Source organism: Colobus angolensis, unplaced genomic scaffold, assembly GCF_000951035.1.
Source record: "Colobus angolensis palliatus isolate OR3802 unplaced genomic scaffold, Cang.pa_1.0 Scaffold439, whole genome shotgun sequence".
Taxonomy (NCBI): Eukaryota; Metazoa; Chordata; class Mammalia; order Primates; family Cercopithecidae; genus Colobus; species Colobus angolensis.
In genome coordinates, this window is record NW_012117810.1 from 1,033,741 (window position 1) to 1,054,622 (window position 20,882).

Below are 20,882 nucleotides of genomic sequence, written 5' to 3' on the forward strand. Positions count from 1 at the left end.
AAGAAAGAAAGAAAGAAAGAAAGAAAGAAAGAAAGAAAGAAAGAAAGAAAGAAAGAAAGAAAGAAAGAAAGAAAGAAAGAAAGAAAGAAAGAAAACAACTACCTGGCAATTGAAGGAGTGGGCCTATGTCAAGGAAGAAGCAGGTGGTACATCAAATGTGCCCAGCTCTAGAGTTCCTTCTCAACACACTCCTGAATTACTTCCCAAGGATCCAGTGAGGAATAGTGAAGAATAGAAGATGTGAGACTGATTGATATCCCTTTCACACTGTCAGCAGTTTTCTATGCCAAATACCCTGTGAGAGTCCTGAGAATGCTTCTCCTCCTCAGAACCTAGGTTCTGATCTTCACTTATCTAAGCCCTGCATCTAAAATCCTCAGTGACCATCAAAGAGTAGAAAAGGGAACACTTCTACGGATGACTTTTTCTAGAGACCTTGCAATAAATATCACCTAGGATCATAAAAAATGGTTTGCTATGGCATTGCAATATTTAGATTGTCTCCTTGAATTCTAATCAAAGGTAGAAAAGATGGCAAAATGAATCTGAGGGTCATTCTTTAAGTAGGAAATAGATTTTTCTAGTATGAGAGCAAAGATAATATTCATTTAATCAGAGAAAGAGGAATCATCCTATTTTTTTTAACTCAAGTAAGCAAAATCCAAACCAAGGTGGGGGATACAAATAAGCTGATCCACCTTCCTTTTGTCTTACCTTAAGTAGACCCAACATGAGAGATTGTACTGCGCAGATTAACCTTGCTCTTTATACCCACATCTACTCCTCATAAATTCTCACCGTGTTTAACCATTATCTCCATTCAGAAAGCTGGGGACTGTCCTAATTACCAACCTTCCCTTTTCTACACAAAGATAGTGCTTCCTGAAATTCTCTCTTCCTGTCCCCTCCACTTCATGCTTTCTACCAATGCCCAACTACTGACTGCCATCACCTTCCTCTATAATCACCACAAGGCCTCCTAACAAATCTGTCTTCTTTTGGTTGATCTTAGTCTAAGTCTTCCTCCTGGATGTTGCCATTAACTTTTTTCAAAAACCTGTTCATGGAGCTCTCCTGCATAAATTCCTCAATAGCTCCTCGGAATCTTAACCATAATATTTAACTCATTTGTAAGTTGAACATGTTAATATTTCATAGAATTGCCATGAAAATTAAATGGGTTACTTGTTTGAAGAGTTTGACCTAGCATTTGACATATAGGAAACCCTCAATAAATACTAGTGTTATTAGAAGTTACAGTTATTTCTTTTTCATTTTCCCCAAATTAGCAAGTTTAAATTTCTAAGAGGATCAGGGGTAGGGGTAGAGGGGCTTCAATCTAATATTTCTGGATTTGTAAACAAGTATGCGATTATCCTAACGTTAACTTTAAAAGTGTTGTGACTTCCCTTCCAGTTGTTCAAATGGACTTTTTAAATGCTCTTTTAAAATCTTTCTTGAAGAGCATGACCAAATCCATGCACTGCTGCATGTATTATACTAACACAGGTATGGATTAAGTTGAATATAATTTTCAGTTTTGCCTCTAATCCTCTAATCCCTTTCCTGAAGATGCTCAATATTTTACTTCTCCCTCGGGTCATAGTCGTTCATCCAACTAATATATCTAGAAACAATCTGCAGTGACATCTAGATCCCTTGCCTGGGTTATAATTGATAGTGTGGAGCCCATTTTTGTAAGACCACAGTTTCCTTTACACATGCATACATTAAAATTAATTCACATTATTTTCATAATGTAATTTTATTTTATTAACCAGAAGATCTTATTCAGGTCTGTGGCCTCGAATATTTGCCTCCCTCTCTTCCAGATAGTTATTAAAACGACTAACACTCCCCCAAAAATGTTATCCCAGCTCCATCTAAAAGAATAATCAGTAAAGGGATGCAGAGTGGAATGGGGAAATTTAAAATGTAGGCAAGGATAGGATTACTCATCTAAAGTCCAGGAAGTGTAGGTGAGGAGGGAAAAACGCGAGATAAAAAAGTAGAGACGGTACAGATAGAGCGAAACCTCAAAATTCAGGTAATGTCTTTGACTTTGGAGTTTGTATTGCCTTTCCTTGCTTTCAAATAAATTACAAAAAATGTGAAACAGGCCTGTTCCTGGCCCAATCCTAGATGAGCGTAGTGTTTACAATTTTTCCCTGAAGAACAAAACGTACTTATCCTCTTATTTCCTGAATCTTTAAAAATCTCCTGTGCATTTTCATTTTATGCATGTACCGAAACATCACAGGTGCCCTGTAAATATGTACAACTATTATTTACAAATTTTTAAAACAAAATAAGCCAGGCACAGAAAGAAAAATATCATATGTCCTCACTTACATATGAGAGCTTAAAAAGTTGATCTCAGGAAGGCAGAGAGGAGAATGATGGTTACAAGAGGCTGGAAATGGTGAAGTTGTGGATGAAGAGAGGCTGGTTAACAGGTACAAACATATAGTTACAAGGAATCCATTCTGGTGCTTGATAGTACAGGAAGTAACTAGAATTTATTTTATATTTCAAAATTTCTAAAAGAGAAGATGTGAAGTGTCCCCAACACAAAGAAATAATAAATGTTTGAGGTGATGGATATTCTAATTACTTCAATTTTATCATTACACATTGTATTACTGTATCAAAAATCGCATGCACCACATAAATATGCAGAATTATATATTAATAAAGCAACCTTTGAAATCTAAAACAAAAAGTCTCCTGTGCATTTCAATTTGCTTAAACTACAGTTGTGCTTGATTTTACCAAGCAAAACAACTTCTTCGAGAGTTCAATGTGTTGGGAAGTCACAAAGTATAAGTACTGTGCTAGTGCTAGGAAAATAAAGATGACCCAATTGGTCTTTTTTCTCCTGGAGCTTAGATTCTTGGACAGCCTTAGGTATAGGATCAAATTACAGTCTTCCAAGTACTTTATGGCCCTTTTCTCTACATTATTCTATTCATCTACATTTCCAACTTCTTAGAAATCACATTCTTTCTTATGAGAGCCCATGTTCCCCCTTCCATAGACTACCACTGGCTATACAATAACAGTACACACTATCATAAACATTTCCCATCTCAGCAGTTAAGGAAGTGAAACTCATCAAGTAGCATGTTTTCTGAGTCTTCTAGAGAGTTGTGCTTATGCCTGAATTATATCCACCACTCTGGAAATTTGACTGCCTGCAATCATATATTATGGATTTTTTGTTTGTTTGTTTGTTTGTTTTACTGATAGTTATACAATGTTTCCCAGATTTTTGTCAATGCCTTTTCTAAGATTATTTAAAATGCATCAGTTATTTAATTAACAATCACTTTATGGAACTAAGGTATTTTACTGAAGAGCCTATGAATTTCCTTAACAGAGGGGTCACTAATGTCATACTGAGCAGAGCTATAGTTTTTCTCCCTTTGCTGGCTAATCTTTAGATAGCACCAAGAATGTGATAGCTAAAGGAGCTATTTAGAGAGGAAGGAAATAATGTCTATCTCAGTCTTCCTGTGTCTGACACCAGAAGTGAAGTCACACTAAGTTCCCCTAGATTCTCACAAGCCCATCCACTGGAAGAATTTCATCTTTGGGTCACAAAGCATTAATTTTGGCTTAGGTGTTTTTTAATAAGGTACACATTGTCTGTCTCCAGTACTAGATGTCTCTGTCTCCAAAACAACACTTACTACTCCCAAGTGATAATGGCAGAAGACACAATCCAAACAGCAGAGCATCTGGAGACCTCATTACTAATGCAGCTCATTTCCTAATCCTGCGAATAACACTTTGGAGAACAGAGTTGACTTGGCTATTACGGACAATCTCTGGGATGAAAAGGCTTATTTCCCTTATTAGTGTGGGTAATAGTCCTGCTAAAATCCACGTCAGATTTTCTGTCCATTTTTCTGGTGCCAAGGGAGAGAAGCTTAAGGCCTTATGGAATAACTCTTCATACATGAGAGCATAGAAGCGACAATTACCAAGCAGGGTTTATGCATGGAGCCCTCATACAGAGGGCTGACCTTCAGATACTCTGACACTTGAAGCACTTTAAAGTCTCTGGAAAGAATCAACAACCCTGTTCCTGAATTCTATTGTATGAGCTTTCATACTTTTAAACTGATCTTTCTCATCTCTGAGCTTCTTGCCACACACCCTATGTTCATTTCGGAGCCCTCAGCTCAGTTTGTCTCAAGGCCTCAGCCTTGCCAGGGAACCTTCTGCATATTAAATCCATCTCATTATCCATAGCCCAAATAGATGGTAATGAGTGTCTATAGCTGAAAGATATGTAAAAGTTGGCACTCAATTGTCACACATTTTTAACTAATTATTTCTTTGCATTGGTCTTAGATTGCTAACTCAATTGTCAGCTCCTTAGATATAGAGACTCTCTGTCATCCATCTTTTGTTCTCTCAGTGAACTTAGAGCTGCTACTTCTAAAAACAATACCTATTACATGCTCTTATTATATGCTAGGTACTAAACTATGCAATGCACACATATTAACTCATTTAATCTTAACAATGAACCTACAAGATAGCACAATTGTACTGCTTTTTAGGAGAAAACAGACACAGAGATGTTATATAATTTCCCGCAGGACCCTGAACTGACAAATGGGAAACTAGGACTTAAACAAAGGAAATCCAGCCTTATAATTGGGCTACATTGGTAATATTGAATTTAATTTGAATTTGTGTTCAATGGTGGTACTGCTAATGGTAGCAACCTAAAAAGACATCTTGGTAATGGTGAAAAAAGCATTAGATTAGAGATTTGGTTTACCCAGGTTTTAGTTCCATAGTTGTGACTAACTTGTCAAGTATTTAGACTGACATGTATCTGGGCCTTGGTGTGTTCGTCCATGAGTGATCATATAATAACGTGGTAGTGGTGATGCTGCTGCTGATGATTTTGCCTCCTACTCTGCATCCGTCACCTTGTTTTATGTTACCTCACAATAACATGATAAAGTAGACATATACATCCACACTATTATCCCTAGTTTACAAATGAAGAAACTGAAGACAAGTGAGAGAACTGGAATAAGTGACTGCTTACCAGGATTCTTTTCACCCTGCTACTATTCATACACAAAATTGAAGGATAGAATTAGTTCTCCTACACCTCTAGAATGATGCTATAGTGACCATAATATAGGGATATAGCTACTAAGTCAGTGAATGGTTGAGAAGCCAAGATTCTGGAAAGAAAGAATATGCAGAAATGTTAGCTTGACCCTCAATTCTTTGCAGTTTCCTTGAAGAATTGTAATTTGTTGTTTGTAGTCTTTGGTCAAAAGAACTAATAAACTGAGCAGAGTATCTAGAAATTTCCATATGCTTAAGGGTATGCTCTCTGTGAAAGGGTAAAGTGGAAATAAATGAACCCTTCACAAAGACTAAAACTTCAAATTAATTTAATTTCTAGTTAGATTAATATGATCTTGCCCCTAGCCTAACTACCTGTGGAGAAGCAAAATAAAATATTCTCTAGAGGAAGATAATAGAATCTAGAGCACCAATTTGTCTTTATAATTTTTTCTTATAGTACTGGAGTAGGAAAACTACAGCCCATGAGCCCACTACATGTTTTTGCATAGCCTGCAAGGAATATACTAGTTTTTACTATTTTAAATAATTGAAAACAAATTTAAAATACACTTTGCAACATGTGAAAACTGGAAAATTCAAATATCAGTAAGCACACACAAAAAAATGAAATTTTTTGAACCACAACCCCACTCATTCACTTATGTATAATCTATGGCATCTTTTGTGTTACTATGGCAGAATTTAATAGTTGGAACAGGGACTTATGTATGATCCACAAACCTTAAATTATTTATTACCTAGCCCTTTTCAGGAAAGTGTGAGGATTTCTGATAGAGAGTGTCCAAGGTGTAATAAAAATGCACCACACATACCAGGATAAAAAAACAAAGATCTAAGACTCAAGAAATTAAAAAAAAAACACTCAATACAAACAAACCCATAAAATAATCATATTGAAATTACAAGATACAAATTTAAGATAAATATGACTGTGGCAGACACATTCTAAGGTGACTTATAATGAGTCACACTCATGTATTCCCTTTCTTTGAGTGTGGGCAGAACTGTGACTTGCCTCTGTTCAATAGAATATGGCAAAGATGAGGATACGTCTCATTCCCATGCTTATATAACATTATATAAGAATTTATCATAACAGAATGGAGCAAGAATACTAACTTGCTGACTTTAAAGAATTAAGCGGCCATGTTTTAAGAGGATTTGTAACAGGGTCATGTAGCAAGGAATATAGGCAACATCTAGGAACTAACAGTGTCAGCTGAAAGTCAGAGAGAAAACACAACCTCAGTCCTACAACCATAAGGGGCTAAATTCTGCTAACAACCACATGAGTTTGGAAGTGGATGCCAAACTCCAGGAAGGAATACAGCTCTGCTGATGCTGATTGCTGGTGTGTGAGATCCTGAGCAGAGAACCCAGCTAAGCCATGCCTAGAACACCGTCCAGTGAAAATTTTGTGGCATTTTAAGCTACTAAACATGTTAATTTGTTATGCAGCAATAAAAACTATTATAATTATTATTATGTTGAAAAAATAATATACAACAAATTTTCAAATCACAGCAGAGAATGAGAAATATTATTTAAAAATAAAGTGAAAACACCAGAAGTATAAAATATAAGAGAAACTAAGAACTTAATAGATGTTTTAACACCACATTAAAAATAACTGGAGATAAAATCAGTGAATTGGAAGATGTGTCAGTAAAAAATATCTAGATTGAAGCACAGAGAAAAAAAGTAGTGTAATATGTATAAAAGAGTGTAAGAAGTATATAGAACTCTGGGAAAAGATCTAGCATAAGTGTAATTAGACTACCAGATTAACAGGAGAGATAGAATGTATCAGAAGCAATATACGAAGAAATAGTGGCCATGAATTTTTCAAACTTGAGGAAAACATTAAGACACAAATTCAAGAATTACACCTACCAACAGGATAAATACATATTCACTGATACATAAAATACATGTAGACATATCAAATAAAAAACAGAAAAAAGAAAGAAAGAAAAAGCCTTTAAAAGAGTTAGAGTAAAAAGACATTACTTTCAAAGACCAACAATAAGGCTAATAATTGACCCCTTAACAGCAGGAAAACAGAAATTAACAGAATGACATTTTCAACATACTGAAAGAAAACAACTGCCAAGCTAGAATTCTATCATCAGGGAAAATATGCTTTTAAAAGGAAGACAAAAACAACTACAGCTTTAGATATGCAAGAAAAAAAAGAGAGAGAATTTGTCACCAGCAAACCCGAATTAAAAGAAACACGAAAAGGAGTTAGGTAGAAGGGAAATTCATCCTAGATGGAAACGGAAGTTTAAACAAACAAAAATGAACTTTAAAATATCAGAAAAGATAAAAATATGGGTAAGGAAATTAATAATTTACATTGTACACACTAGCAACCATAATGCCTTTGTGTATTTAAAAATATTTATGTTAAAATACATAACAATAAAAACATTGAAATGAAGATAAATTAAAATGTTTTACAGTCTTTACATTTTCTTTGAACTGTAACCTCTGAAATAATCATTAAGACAATGTATACACAACAAATTGACAAAAGAGAAACAAAAAATAAAAACAATCCAAAATAAAGCAAAAAGAGAAGGGAGGTATACAAAGAATGGAAAAAAAAATAAAACAAATTCTAACATAATATATTTAAACTCAAATATATTAGTAATTTCATTAAATGCAATGAATGTAAAAGAAATAATAGGCCAATTAGTAAACAGAGTTTCAGATTGAATAGGAAAAAGGATTGTTTACAAGAGACACATTAATTATCAACATACAGAAAGGTTAAAAGAAGAATGGAAGTTAGTTTTTTGAAAAAGTTAATAAAACAGATAGACCACTAACTAAACTAAAAAAGAAGAGAGAAGAATCAAATAGACACAATAAAAAAAAGATAAAGGGAATACCACCACTGATCTCACAGAAATACAAACAACCATCAGAGTGTACTATAGACACCTCTATGCACATAAACTGGTAAATCTAGAAGAAATGGATAAATTCCTGGACACATACACTATCCCAAGCTTGAAACAGGAAAAAAGTTGAATCCCTGAATAAACCAAAAACAAAATCTGAAATTGAGGCAGTAATAAATAGCCTACCAACCAAAAGAAGTCCAGGACCATCCGATTTACAGCTGAATTTTACCAGAGGTACAAAGAAGAGTTGGTACCGTTTTTTTCTGCAACTATTCCAAACACTTGAAAAGGAGGGACTCCCCCTGAACTCATTTTATGAGGTCAGGGTCATTCTGATACCAAAACCTGGCAGAAATACTGCAACAAAAGAAAACTTCAGGCCAATATCCCTGATGAACATAGAGGCAAAAATCCTTAATAAAATACTGGAAAACTGAATCAGCAGCAAATCAAAAAGCTTATTCACCATAATAAGGTCGGCTTCATCTCTGGGATGCCAGGCTTCTTCAACATATGCAAATCAATAAATTTAATTCATCATATAAACAAGACTAAGGACAAAAACCACACAATTATCTCAATAACTGCAGAAAAGGGCTTCAATAGAATTCAACATCCCTTCATGTTAAAAACTCTCAATAAACTAGGTGTTGATAGAACACACCTCAAAATAATCAGCTACTTTTATGAAAAACCCACAGTCAATATCATGCTGAATGGGCACAAGCTGGAAGCATTCCCCTTGAAAGCCAGCACCATACAAGGATGCCCTCTCTCATCACTCCTATTCAACATAGTATTGGAAGTTCTGGCCAGGGTGAAGTGGAGGATCTCTTCAGGGAGAACTACAAACCACTGTTCAATGAAATCAGAGAGGACACAAATGGAAAAACATTCCATGCTCATGAATAGGAAGAATCAATATTGTAAAAATGGCCACACTGCCCAAGGTAATTTATAGATTCAATCCTATTCCCATTAAATTACCATTGCAATTCTTCGCAAAATTAAAAAAAAAAAACTACTTTAAAATCCATATGAAACCAGAAAAGAGCCAGTATAGCCAAGACAATCCTAAGCAAGAAGAACAAACCTGGAGGCATCACACCACCTGACTTCAAATCATACTACAAGCCTACATTAACCAAAACAGCATGGTATTGGTACAAAAACAGACACATGGACCAATGGAACAGAGTAGAGAACTCAGAAATAAGACCACACATCTACAACCACCTGATCTTCAACAAACCTGACAAAAACAAACAATGGGGAAAGGATTCCTTCTTTAATAAATGGGTCTGGGAGAACTGGCTAGCCATATGAGGAAAACTGAAACTGGACCCCTTCCTTACACCTTGTACAAAAATTAACTCAATATGGCTTAAAGACTTAAATGTAAATCCCAAAATTATAAAAACCCTAGAAGAAAAGCTAGGCAATACCAGCCAGGACATAGGCATGGGCAATAATTTCATGATGAAAACATCAAAAGCAATTGCAATAAAAGCAAAAATTGACAAATTGGATCTGATTAAACTAAAGAACTTCTGCACAACAAAAGAAACTATCATCAGAGTGAACAGACAATCTACAGAATGGGGGAAAGTTTTTGCAATCTACCCATCTGACAAAGGTCTAATATTCAGAAACTACAAGGAACTTAAACAAATTTACAAGAAAGAAACCAAAAACCCCATTAAAAAGTGGGCAAAGGACATGAACAGACACTTCTCAAAAGAAGACATTTATGTGGCCAATAAATATATGAAAAAAAGCTCAACATCACTGATCATTAGAGAAGTGCAAATCAAAACCACAATGAGAAGCCATCTCACATTAGTCAGAATGGCGATTATTAAAAAGTTAAAACAGGACAGGTGCAGTGGCTCATGCCTGTAATCCCAGCACTTTGGGAGGCTGAGGCAGGTGGATCACCTGAGGTCAGGAGTTTGAGATCAGACTGGCCAACATGGTGAAACCCTGTCTCTACTAAAACTACAAAAAAATTAGCCAGGTGTGGTGGTGGGTGCCTGTGATCCCAGACAACTGGGAGGCCGAGGCAGGAGAATCGCTTGAACCCAGGAAGTGGAGGTTGCAGTGAGCCAAGACCATGCCATTGCACTCCAGCCCAGGCAACAAGAACAAAACTCCATTCCCCCAGCAGAGTCAAGAAACAAAAGATGCTGGCAAGCCTGTGGAGAAATACGAATGCTTTTACACTGCTGGTGGGAATGTAAATTTGTTCAAACACTGTGGAAGACAATGTGGCAATTCTTCAAAGACCTAGAACCAGAAATACCATTTGACCCAGCAATCCCATTACCGAGTATATACCCCAAAGAATATAAATCATTCTATTATATAATCAGTCATGCACACATGTGTTTACTGCAGCACTATTCACAATAGCAAACACATGAAATCAACCCAAATGTCCATCAGTGATAGACTGGACAAAGAAAATGTGGTACATATACACCATGGAATACTATGCAGCCATAAAAAGGAATGAGATCATGTCTTTTGCAGGGGTATGGATGGAGCTGAAAGCCACTCTCCTCAGCAAACTAATACAAGAACAGAAAACCAAATACTGCATGTTCTCACTTGTAAGTGGTAGCTGAGCAATGAGAACACATGGGCACAGGGAGGGGAAAACACACACTGAGGCCTATTGGGAGGTAGGGTGTAGGGGCAGGGAGAGCATCAGGCAGTATAGCTAATGCATGCTAGACTTAATACCTAGGTGACGGGTTGATAGTACAGCAAATCACCATGGCACATGTTTACCTATGTAACAGACCTGCACATCGTACCCATGTATCCTGGAATTTAAACAAAATAAAATAAAATAAAATTTTAAAATAGCGAAGAATGGAAAAATATATCATGTGAGTACTAACCAAAAGAAGCCTGATGTTTTATGTTAAAATAAGGCAAAAAGATAAAAATGTATTTAGGCTTATTTTGTGGCCTGACATATGGTATTGCCTGGAGAATATTCAAAAAATACTTGAAAAGAGAATGTATTCTCTCTTTTTTTAATGGAGTCTTTCATAAATATCAGATCTGGATGGTTCGTAGTGTTTGTTCAAGTTTTCTATATCCTTACAGATTTTTTTTTGTTCTGCAAATTACTGAAATAGAATCACTGAAATCTTTAATTGTTGACTTGTCTATTTCTCCTTCCTAATCTATATTTTTTTGCTTCAGGAATTTGGGGATCTGTTCTCATGTGTATATACATTTATAATTGTATATTTTTCTAACATGTTGACTCTTTTATCACATCAAAATATATTTCTTTGTCTTTCTTTTTCCAAAAAAACCCATAAATCTTTACTAAAATTATCAAGCATTGTCACAATGGTAATTGTCCTTGGCTAGTACTTAACCACACTTTTGTTTTTATTTCTTTTTTATTATCATATACTTTAAGTTCTAGGGTACATGTACACAATGTGCAGGTTTGTTACACATGTATACATGTGCCATGTTGGTGTGCTGCACCCATTAACTCATCATTTGCAATAGGTGTATCTCCTAATGCTATCCCTCTCCCCTCCCCCTATCCCACAATAGGCCACAGTGTGTGGTGTTCCCCACCTTGTGTCCAAGTGTTCTCATTGTTCAATTCCCACCTGTGAATGAGAACATGTGGTGTTTGGTTTTTCTGTCCTTGCGATAGTTTGCTGAGAATGATGGTTTCCAGCTGCACCCATGTCCCTACAAAGGACATGAACTCATCCTTTTTTATGGCTGTATAGTATTCCATGGTGTATATGTGTCACATTTTCTTAATTAAGTCTATCATTGATGGACATTTGGGTTGGTTCCAAGTCTTTGCTATTGTGAATAGTGCCACAATAAACATACGTGTGCATGTTCTTTGTAGTAGCATGATTTACAATCCTTTGGGTATATACCCAGTAATGGGATTGCTGGGTCAAATGGTATTTCTAGTTCTAGATCCTTGAGGAATTGCCACACTGTCTTCCACAATGGTTGAACTAGTTTACAGTCCCACCAACAGTGTAAAAGTGTTCCTATTTCTCCACATCTGTTGTTTCCTGACTTTTTAATGACTGCCATTCTAACTGGTGTGAGATGGTATCTCATTGTGGTTTTGATTTTTTTTTTTTTTTGCAATGGAGTGTCTCTCTGTCTCCCAGGCTGGAGTGCAGTGGCATGATCTCCCCTCACTGCAACCTCTACCTCCTAGGTTCAAGGGATTCTCCTGTCTCAGCTTCCCAAATAGCTGGGACTAGAGGCGCCCACCACCATCCCCGACTAATTTATATATTTTTAGTAGAAATTGGGTTTCACCATGTTGGCCAAGCTGGTCTCAAACTCCTGACCTCAAGTGATCCACCCACGTTGGCCTCCCAAAGTGCTGGGATTATAGGCATGAGCCACCAAACCTGGCCTTATATCTTTGTCTTGTAATATTCCATGTCTGAAAGTCTATTTTTGTTTGATGTTAATACAGTTGACCCTTGAGCAATGTGAGGGGTAGGGGTATCGATGCCCACACAGTCAGAAATTTGAGTATAACTTTTGACTAACCCAAAACTTAACTGCTAATAGCCTAATGTGGACCAGAAGCTTTATCAATAACATAAACAGCTGATTAACACATATTTTGGATGTTATGTGTATTACATACTATATTTTCACAACAGAGTAAGCTAAAAAAAAGACAATATTAAGAAAATCATAAGGAAGAGAAAATATATTTACTATTTATTAAGTGGAAGTGGATCATCATTAAGGTCTTCACCTTTGGCTTCATGTTGATTAGGCTGAGGAGGAGAGGAGGGATTGGTCTTATTGTCTCAGGGGTGGCAGAGGCAAAAGAGGTGCATGAAATAGAAGGAAAGGCAAGAGAGACAGGCACACACTGTAACTTGACAGAATACGTTGTAATTTATCTCTGAATCTTCCACTTTATTTCTCTAAAAATGTTTTTATATGGTATCAATTCCTCTTCCACCTTTGCTTTAATTTCAAATCTCCTATTATCCATGTTGTTAAAAAAAAAAAAGCAATCTTGAATCATCAGAACCCTTCTGCCAGATTGTCTAATGTCAATATGTTTTCTGGCACTAATTCTTCTACATCTTCTTCCACGTCTTCTTCCTCACTGTCTGGCACTGGTTCAGAAACACTCATCTCCATTAAGTCATCTTCTTAATGGAAGACATCAATTCCGTTAATTCCTCTGATATGATGTCTATTATTTCTTGAATTTCTCCGAGATCCGTACCTTGAAACCCTTCACCCTCTACCTTTTTAGTTTTTCCATATCCACAATCCCTTTCATGATTTTCTTGATTGACTCTATCATAAATCATGTGAAGTCATGCACATCATCTGGACAGAGTTTTCTCCTGCAAAAATTTATTGTTTCAGTCTTGATGGGCTTTCATGACTTTTTCCATAATAATGATGGTATCTTCGATGATGTAAGCCTTCCAGACTTTCATGATGTACTCTATATTGTGGTTCTCTCCTACAGCATTGAAAATCTTTTTCATAGAGCACTATATGTAGTGAGCCTTAAATGTTCTTATGATCCCCTGATCTAGAGGCTAGATGCTGAATTAGAGATGTTGTGTTTGGGTGCAAGTTGACCACTTCTATGCCTTTTGTGTTGAACTCATGGCATTCTGGGTGGCTAGGGAAATTGTCCAATATCAAAGAATTTCAAAAGGCAGTTCCTTACTGGCAAGGTACTTACTGACTTCAGAGACAAAGCATCAATGGAATGAATCCAGAAAAGGGTTCTCGTCCAGACCTTCTTGTTATACAATCCAATGACTGGCAGCTGGTATTTATTTTTTCCCCAAGTCTCAGAAGCTAGCAAGCTTTATAGATAAGGGCAGTCTTGATTATAAACTTGACTGCATCTGCACAAAAAATTACAGTATGCCCAATTCTTCCTGCTGTAAAATCTGGTGTTCACTTCTCTTTCCTACTAATAAATATAATTTGTGACCTGTTTTCAGAATAGGGTACTTTTGCCTGTATTAAAAACATCTTCAGGAAGATATCCTTTCTACTCAATAATTTCCTTAATGGCATCTGGGAAATTGCTGCTTCTTTGTTAGCAGAAGCTGTTTTTCCTATTGTCTTGATTTTTTTTTAAGCAAAACTTCTTCTTTTTTTTTTTTTTTTGAGAAGGGAGTCTTGTTCTGTCACCAGGCCAGAGTACAGTGGCGTGATCTCGGCTCACTGTAACCTCTGCCTCCTGGGTTCAAGAGATTCTCATGCCTCAGCCTCCCAAGTAGCTGGGATTACAGGCACTCGCCACCACACCCAGTTAATTTTTTGTATTTTTAGTAGAGACGGGGTTTCAATATGTTGGTCAGGATGGTCTCAATCTCCTGGCCTTGTGATCTGCCTGCCTCGTCCTCCCCAAGTACTGGGATTACATGGGTGAGCCACTGCACCCGGCCCCAAACTTCTTTCTAAAAGTATCATACCATCCTTTGCTGGCATTAAATTCTTCAACTTTAGATCTTCACCTTCCTTTTACTTTAAGTTGTCATATAATGACTTTGCTTTCTCTCAAATAGTATTAGAGTATACAGGTATGCCTTGATTATAATAGCAAATCCTGTCATTTCATAAAAGCTGCATTTTCAATATGAGATTAAAAAATATTTTATGAAATGTGCAAGATTTTCACACCTGCTGGTGCAGCTGTAGTGATGGTTTCACTAATTTCCTTTTCTTACAACCGTCCTTACGCTGGATTCATTTATCTCAAAATGGTGGGCAACCACAGCTGCAGACCTCGATCTGTGGTACACAGCAAACAGTTAAACTTAACAGTTAAACAGTTAAAAGCTATGGCTTTTCTCTGTTTCTTGAGAGCACATTTAGCGTTGCTAGTGTCACTTTGTATGGGTCCCGTGATTAACTATATTACCCTAAATATGATGAAAAATACATAAGAACCATGAGATTTTACTCTTTACTGTGTTATACAGTTTACTGGAGAAGTGAACTGCTCACATGGATATGATCAGTGTCACAGGGCATTTTAAGCAGATACTAGTAACACTTGAGCTCACCACAAAAGCAACAGGAGGTGGCTATGAAATTATTACAATAGTACGGTATATACGATGGTTAATTTTATACAGTTATGACTTAATACTGCATATTTTCATTTGTTCATATTTCTTTCAACTGCAAATTGCAGTTTGTGTGCATAAGTTTTGATGCATTTTAACTTTTTATAATAAGTTCATGTATATTTTATCGTAGTAAATGATAAAACAAACTAGCATTTGCATATGTTTTATGCATTGATGACATAATTAACTTTTTCTTAGTTATTGTGATATTTGTAGGTCACATGGTTGGTCTGCTTTATGAAGTTGCCACTAATCTCCAAATAATTTTACAATATTTTTATGGGAATACAGAAAAATTCCATGTATAAGAGGACCCACAGAGTTTGAACTCACTTTGTTCAAGTATAAATTGAATAGCCACTTCAACTCTCTTATGCTTACTGTTTGTATGATTTATTTATTTACAACCTTTCACCGTAAAAGTATTTATGCCTTTGATTCTAAAGTGTATCTCCTATAAAAAAAAAATATAGCTGGATATTGTTGTTTTTGTAATCCAATCTGGTAATCTCTCTCTTTTAATCAGACTATTTAGTCCATTCACTTTTAATGTAATTACTGATATGATTGAATCAGTATCTTCCATTTTGTTATTTGTTTTCCATGTTTTATATATTTTCTATTCCTCTCTTCCCCTTTTACTGCTTTCTTTTCTGTTAAGCATATGATTTTTAAATGAAATTAAAGAAAAAATAACAGAATGCAATACATATACATACTTTTTTTATAATTACCTACTTATGTTACTTAGGTAGTGTGGCAGTAAATTTTGTGTGTCAACTTGGTTGAGGTAAGAGATGCCCAGATAGCTGGTAAAACATTATTTCTGGGTGTGTCTGTGAGAGTGTTTCTGGAAGGGATTAGCACTGGAATCAGCAGACTAAATAAAGAAGATCACCCTCACCAATGTGAGTAGGCATCATCCAATCCATTGAAGGCCTGAAAAGAACAAAAATGTGTAGGAAGTCCAAATTTCCCCTCTGCTTGTACTGGGACATCCATCTTCTCCTGCCCTTAGGCATGAGTGATCCTTGTTCTCAGACTCAGACCACGACTTTCATTTTGGCTTCTCAGATCACAGGCCTTAGGACTTGGACTGCATTACACCACCAGCTTTCCTGGTTCTCCAGCTTGTAGACAGCAGATCATGGAACTTCTTTTCCTCCATAATGTGTGTGCCAATTTTTGCAATATATGTCATCTTACTTTATAAATGTAAATACATAAAGTACACACACACACAAATACACACACATATATATTCTATTACTTTCACTTCTCTGAAGAAAACTTACTAATATAGTTAGAATTTCTGTTTGTTGTGGTTATTTTTTATTCTTTCTTGTAGATATGAATTACTGCCAGTTTTCACTTCCTTTCAGCCTGAAGAATTCCTTTAGTATCTATTGTAAGGTAGGTCTGCTAACAACAAATGCTCTCAGTCTTTGTTTATCTGGGAACATCTCTATTTTGCCTTCATTTTTGAAGGATATTGTTGTAAATGTAGAATTATTTGTTAAAATGTTTTATTTTTTCCTTCAACAACTTGAATGCCATTTACTTATCTTCTGCTGTTCTCTGTACATGAGAATACATGTATTGCTTTTTCTCTGTACATGATGAGTCTGTTTCTCAGGTGGTTTTCAAGATTTTATCTTTGTATTTAGCTTTCAGTGGCTCGACTGTGATGTGTCTGTATGTGATTCTCTTTGCATCAGGATTTTTAGAGCTTCTTGAATCTATGTTTTTTCCATTAAATTAGGAAGTTTTCAGACATTATTTTCAAATATTTTCCTACCCCTTTATTCATTTTCTGGGAATCCTTCTACATCTATGTTGGTATGTTTTAGTTTGGCTTACAAATCTCTGAGACACTTCATTTTTCTTCATTCTTGTGTTTTCCTGTGTTTTTGGACTAAATAATTTATATTGATTAATCTTCAAGTTCATCATTCTTTCTTCTGCCATTTCATATTTGCTGTTGATACCACGAAATAAAATTTTCATTTCAGTTAATTTATTTTTTAAGTATAGAATTTGTATTTGCTTCCTTTTGTAGCTTCTATTTGTTTTTTAAAAGTACAGGCCAGGTGCGGTGGCTCACGCCTGTAATCCCAGCACTTTGGGAGGCCGAGGTGGGCGGATCACAAGCTCAGGAGATCGAGACCATCCTGGTGAACACAGTGAAACCCCATTTCTACTAAAAATACAAAAAATTAGCTGGGTGTGGTGGTGGGCACCTTAGTCCCAGCTACTTGAGAGGCTGAGGCAGGAGAATGGTGTGAACCCGGGAGGTGGAGGTTGCAGTGAGCCGAGATCATGCCACTGCACTCCAGCCCGGGTGACAGAGCCAGACTTTGTCTCAAAAAAAAAAAAAAGTCCAAATTTTCTGGATCATTGTCATGATATTTTTCTTTTAATTCGTTGACCATAGTTTCATTTAATTCTCTAAACATTTTATAAAATCTATTTTCCATGTCTCTGCCTGTTAAATCAACATACGGGGTCATTCAAAACAATTTCGATTGACTGTTTTTGTTCCCTGAGTTTGACTCTCACTTTTCTGTGTCTTTACATGATTTATAATATATGGTTAATAACAGAACATTTTGTAGCAACTCCGGATTTTGTTTTATGTTTTCAAATGTCACTCTTGTTGTTTGCCTTTTTTAGTTACTTTCTCTAACTTAAATGCAGAATCTGCTGAATGTGGATGCTAGTGTAGTCTTGGTTTTTAGCCTAGAATTCTAGGATTTTCCCTTTGACTATATTGCTTAATGGTTAGCTATTGGGCAGAGATTGTAAACAAAAACCTAGAGCCCATGAGGTTGCACCCCTTGTTGATCAACTTGTGTCCAAGCTGTGAATGTAGTCGAAGTTCCAGCCAGTTCTCAGGTCTCACCTGGCTTTCATTTTTAATGAGGCTTTCTCAGGTGGTCTCTTTTGTTTGAAGCTGGACTTTCTCACCCAACCCCCACTGCAAATATAGATTGACTTTTGTGACACCAAAGCTGCTGTTTTTTTACAACCAACTTCAATCAGATAAAACCAAAGTTTCTACCCACTGACCTGGGGGCATGAGGAAGACTTTGGGAGCATCCCCAGACAAAAAAAACAAAAACATCATGAAAAACAAAAACAACAACAACAAAAAACCAAAAAAAACACTCTCTCGCTATTCTTATCTGAGGCTCTAGTTATTTTTTGAGCATAAATGTTTCTTAATTTCTTATCTGCCTTTCACCAATTTCCAGTGTCCTGAAATGGTTGTTTATGATAATTCCATTCATTTTATATTTGTTTTGTAAAAGGGAGGTGATGACCTTTTCTGGCCACCATTACTAGAAATTCTGTTCACTTCACTCTCTCTATGGCTCCATTGCCTCCTAATCCAAAACTAGTGTCAAGTCTCAGAAGACCCCTAATTCATAGTATTGGAAACCTGGGAAACGTGTGTAAGAATTGATTCTAAATGTGTTAGACAGAAGAGGAAGAAACACAATATTGATATAGGCAATGTGTATGGCGTGTGTACTTAGCCAGAGATTCCAGGCCCAATATATCTGATCAAGGAGATTAGAATAGCTGTTGCTGTTTGCTCAGTTGCTGAAATATGGACTTAACCAGGGGAAATCTTAACAGTGACTATTTTCTACCAAATATAATTGAATATGTGAGATGTTGCCATTGAATGGTTCACTGATTTCAGTAGGGAGAATGAAATCCCACTAAGAACAAAATGTCACCATGTACCTACCAGATAATAAAGAGTATATGTGATTAATAAAATGGGTAGCAGTAGTCTTTAGAATTGTTTGCTTGCAGAACTCTTTGGTGCTACGTAATAGACTATGGCATTCCTGAGACTGAAATAGAATGAAAAATAGATCCATATAATAGTAATAATATGTTTTTAAAATCTCTGGGACTGATGAGCGTAATCCTGACTTGAGTCACCATAATGAAGAATTATACCTCTCATCTAATTTCCAGAATAGCTCAAGTTTATCTTCCCAGAACCTCTCGAATGGTGATATCCTCTTGAGGATGCACCCTATGACATTGCTGTACATACATAATATAAATTCTTTTTGTGATCTTGCCTAAAGGAACCTGCATTCATTTACCAAGGTAACTGATTATAAAGAATATATTCACACTTTGGAGAGATTACTGGATACTGCCTCTGAACTGACACTTATCCATGGATACCAAACACAATTGTCTTAGTCCATTTTCTGTTGCTATAACAGAATACCACAGACTGGATAATTTTATAAATAACAGAAGTTTGACTCACTGTTCTGGAGCTGGGACGCCCATGAGAATGGCACTGGCATCTGACGAGGGTCAGCCCATGGTAGAATGAGGAAGCAAGTGTGCATGTGAGGCAGAGAGAAGATTGGGCCACATTCATCCTTTTTATCAAGAACCCATTCCCGTAATAACTAATGTACTTTGCTGATAACAGTATTAGCTCATTCATGGGAGTAGAGTCCTCATGACCTAGTCACCTGTTAAAAGTCCTACCTCTCAACATTGTTACAATTACAATTAAATTTCAACATGAGTTTTGGCAGAAACATTCAGACCATAGCAACCATGTAGCATAGAGGCTCACGAAGGTCAACTAAAATTAGCAAAGTTTGTTCTGAATTTATTTCGTAACATGTCCAGCGATTCGCAAATGCACCCTATTTATTTCCCTATTTCTAAATGTATTATTTGAGATAGACACATTTGGCAGTATATTACACATTAGCTACTTCAAACCATTTCCTAAGTAATTCCTGATACCATCAGTTTTGAGTAGGGCCCAAAACAAGAGAAGGCTCTGAAGTTAGTCAAGAATACAATGTAAGCAGCCCTACCTTTAAAGCCTTACAACTCAGTAGATCCCACGTAATCAACGAGAGTTTATTTTTTATAGTGACTGGTATGTGTGTTTATAATATATATTTGTGGCAATATCACAGGGTTCTTAAAAGTACATGGCCACCTCTTCATTCATGGGCTCTAGTCTGAAATTGGGTGAGAGGCTATAATGATTCTCCATGTAGAGAATTAAGTTGGTATTTTATGAAGCTACAACAGGAGGATTACAATGCAGGCCCTTCAGACTTCTTTAAAAAGTTGCACTTTCTCTAGATAAACATCTTCTGATAAATGACTCAAATCACTGCTAGCATTAGTAAAGGCAGGACTCTTGACCATGCAGCCTAGGATGACTATCATGAGCTGGTTCTATGAGTCCCAACAAGCCAAAATCATCTTCATGTCTACCACCCTAGTTCCAGCTCTCATTATGTTTCCATTGGAGAACTGCAGGATCTTCCTAATTAAATTTTCTGCTTCCAAATTTGCTTCTCCAATTCATTTTTCTCATTCCAATTAGACTTTTTGAAATGCACATCTGATTGTGCTATTCACGGTTTTAAAAGCTTTGCTGGTTCCACATTGGCCTTAAAAGTGGCACAAGAATCTGTGTGATCTCATCCCCTATTACCTTCTAACATCATCTCTCCCTCAGACAGTGTGTACAGTTTTGCCTTCTATCACTTCTCAGAATGAGTTATTATCATTAATCTCTCAAGTCCTTCACTCATGTTTTTCTCTCTATCTTAAAATTTCTTTCCTGATTGACCTGCATCTATTTTAAATATTCCTGCTTGAACATCATTCCTCAGAAAAGTAT

At 36.2% G+C, this 20,882-nt stretch overlaps 1 protein-coding gene across 1 annotated transcript in view; it reads right to left on the reverse strand.

Moving 5' to 3' along the window:
* LOC105522648 (olfactory receptor 10J3) overlaps positions 1–3,907 on the reverse strand; it is a 6,584-nt gene extending 2,677 nt beyond the window's left edge. Inside the window, 1 exon segment of the mRNA XM_011957218.1 lies at positions 3,822–3,907. Coding sequence (XP_011812608.1) covers positions 3,822–3,907 — 86 coding nt within the window.
* Positions 3,908–20,882: the final 16,975 nt, after the last annotated feature.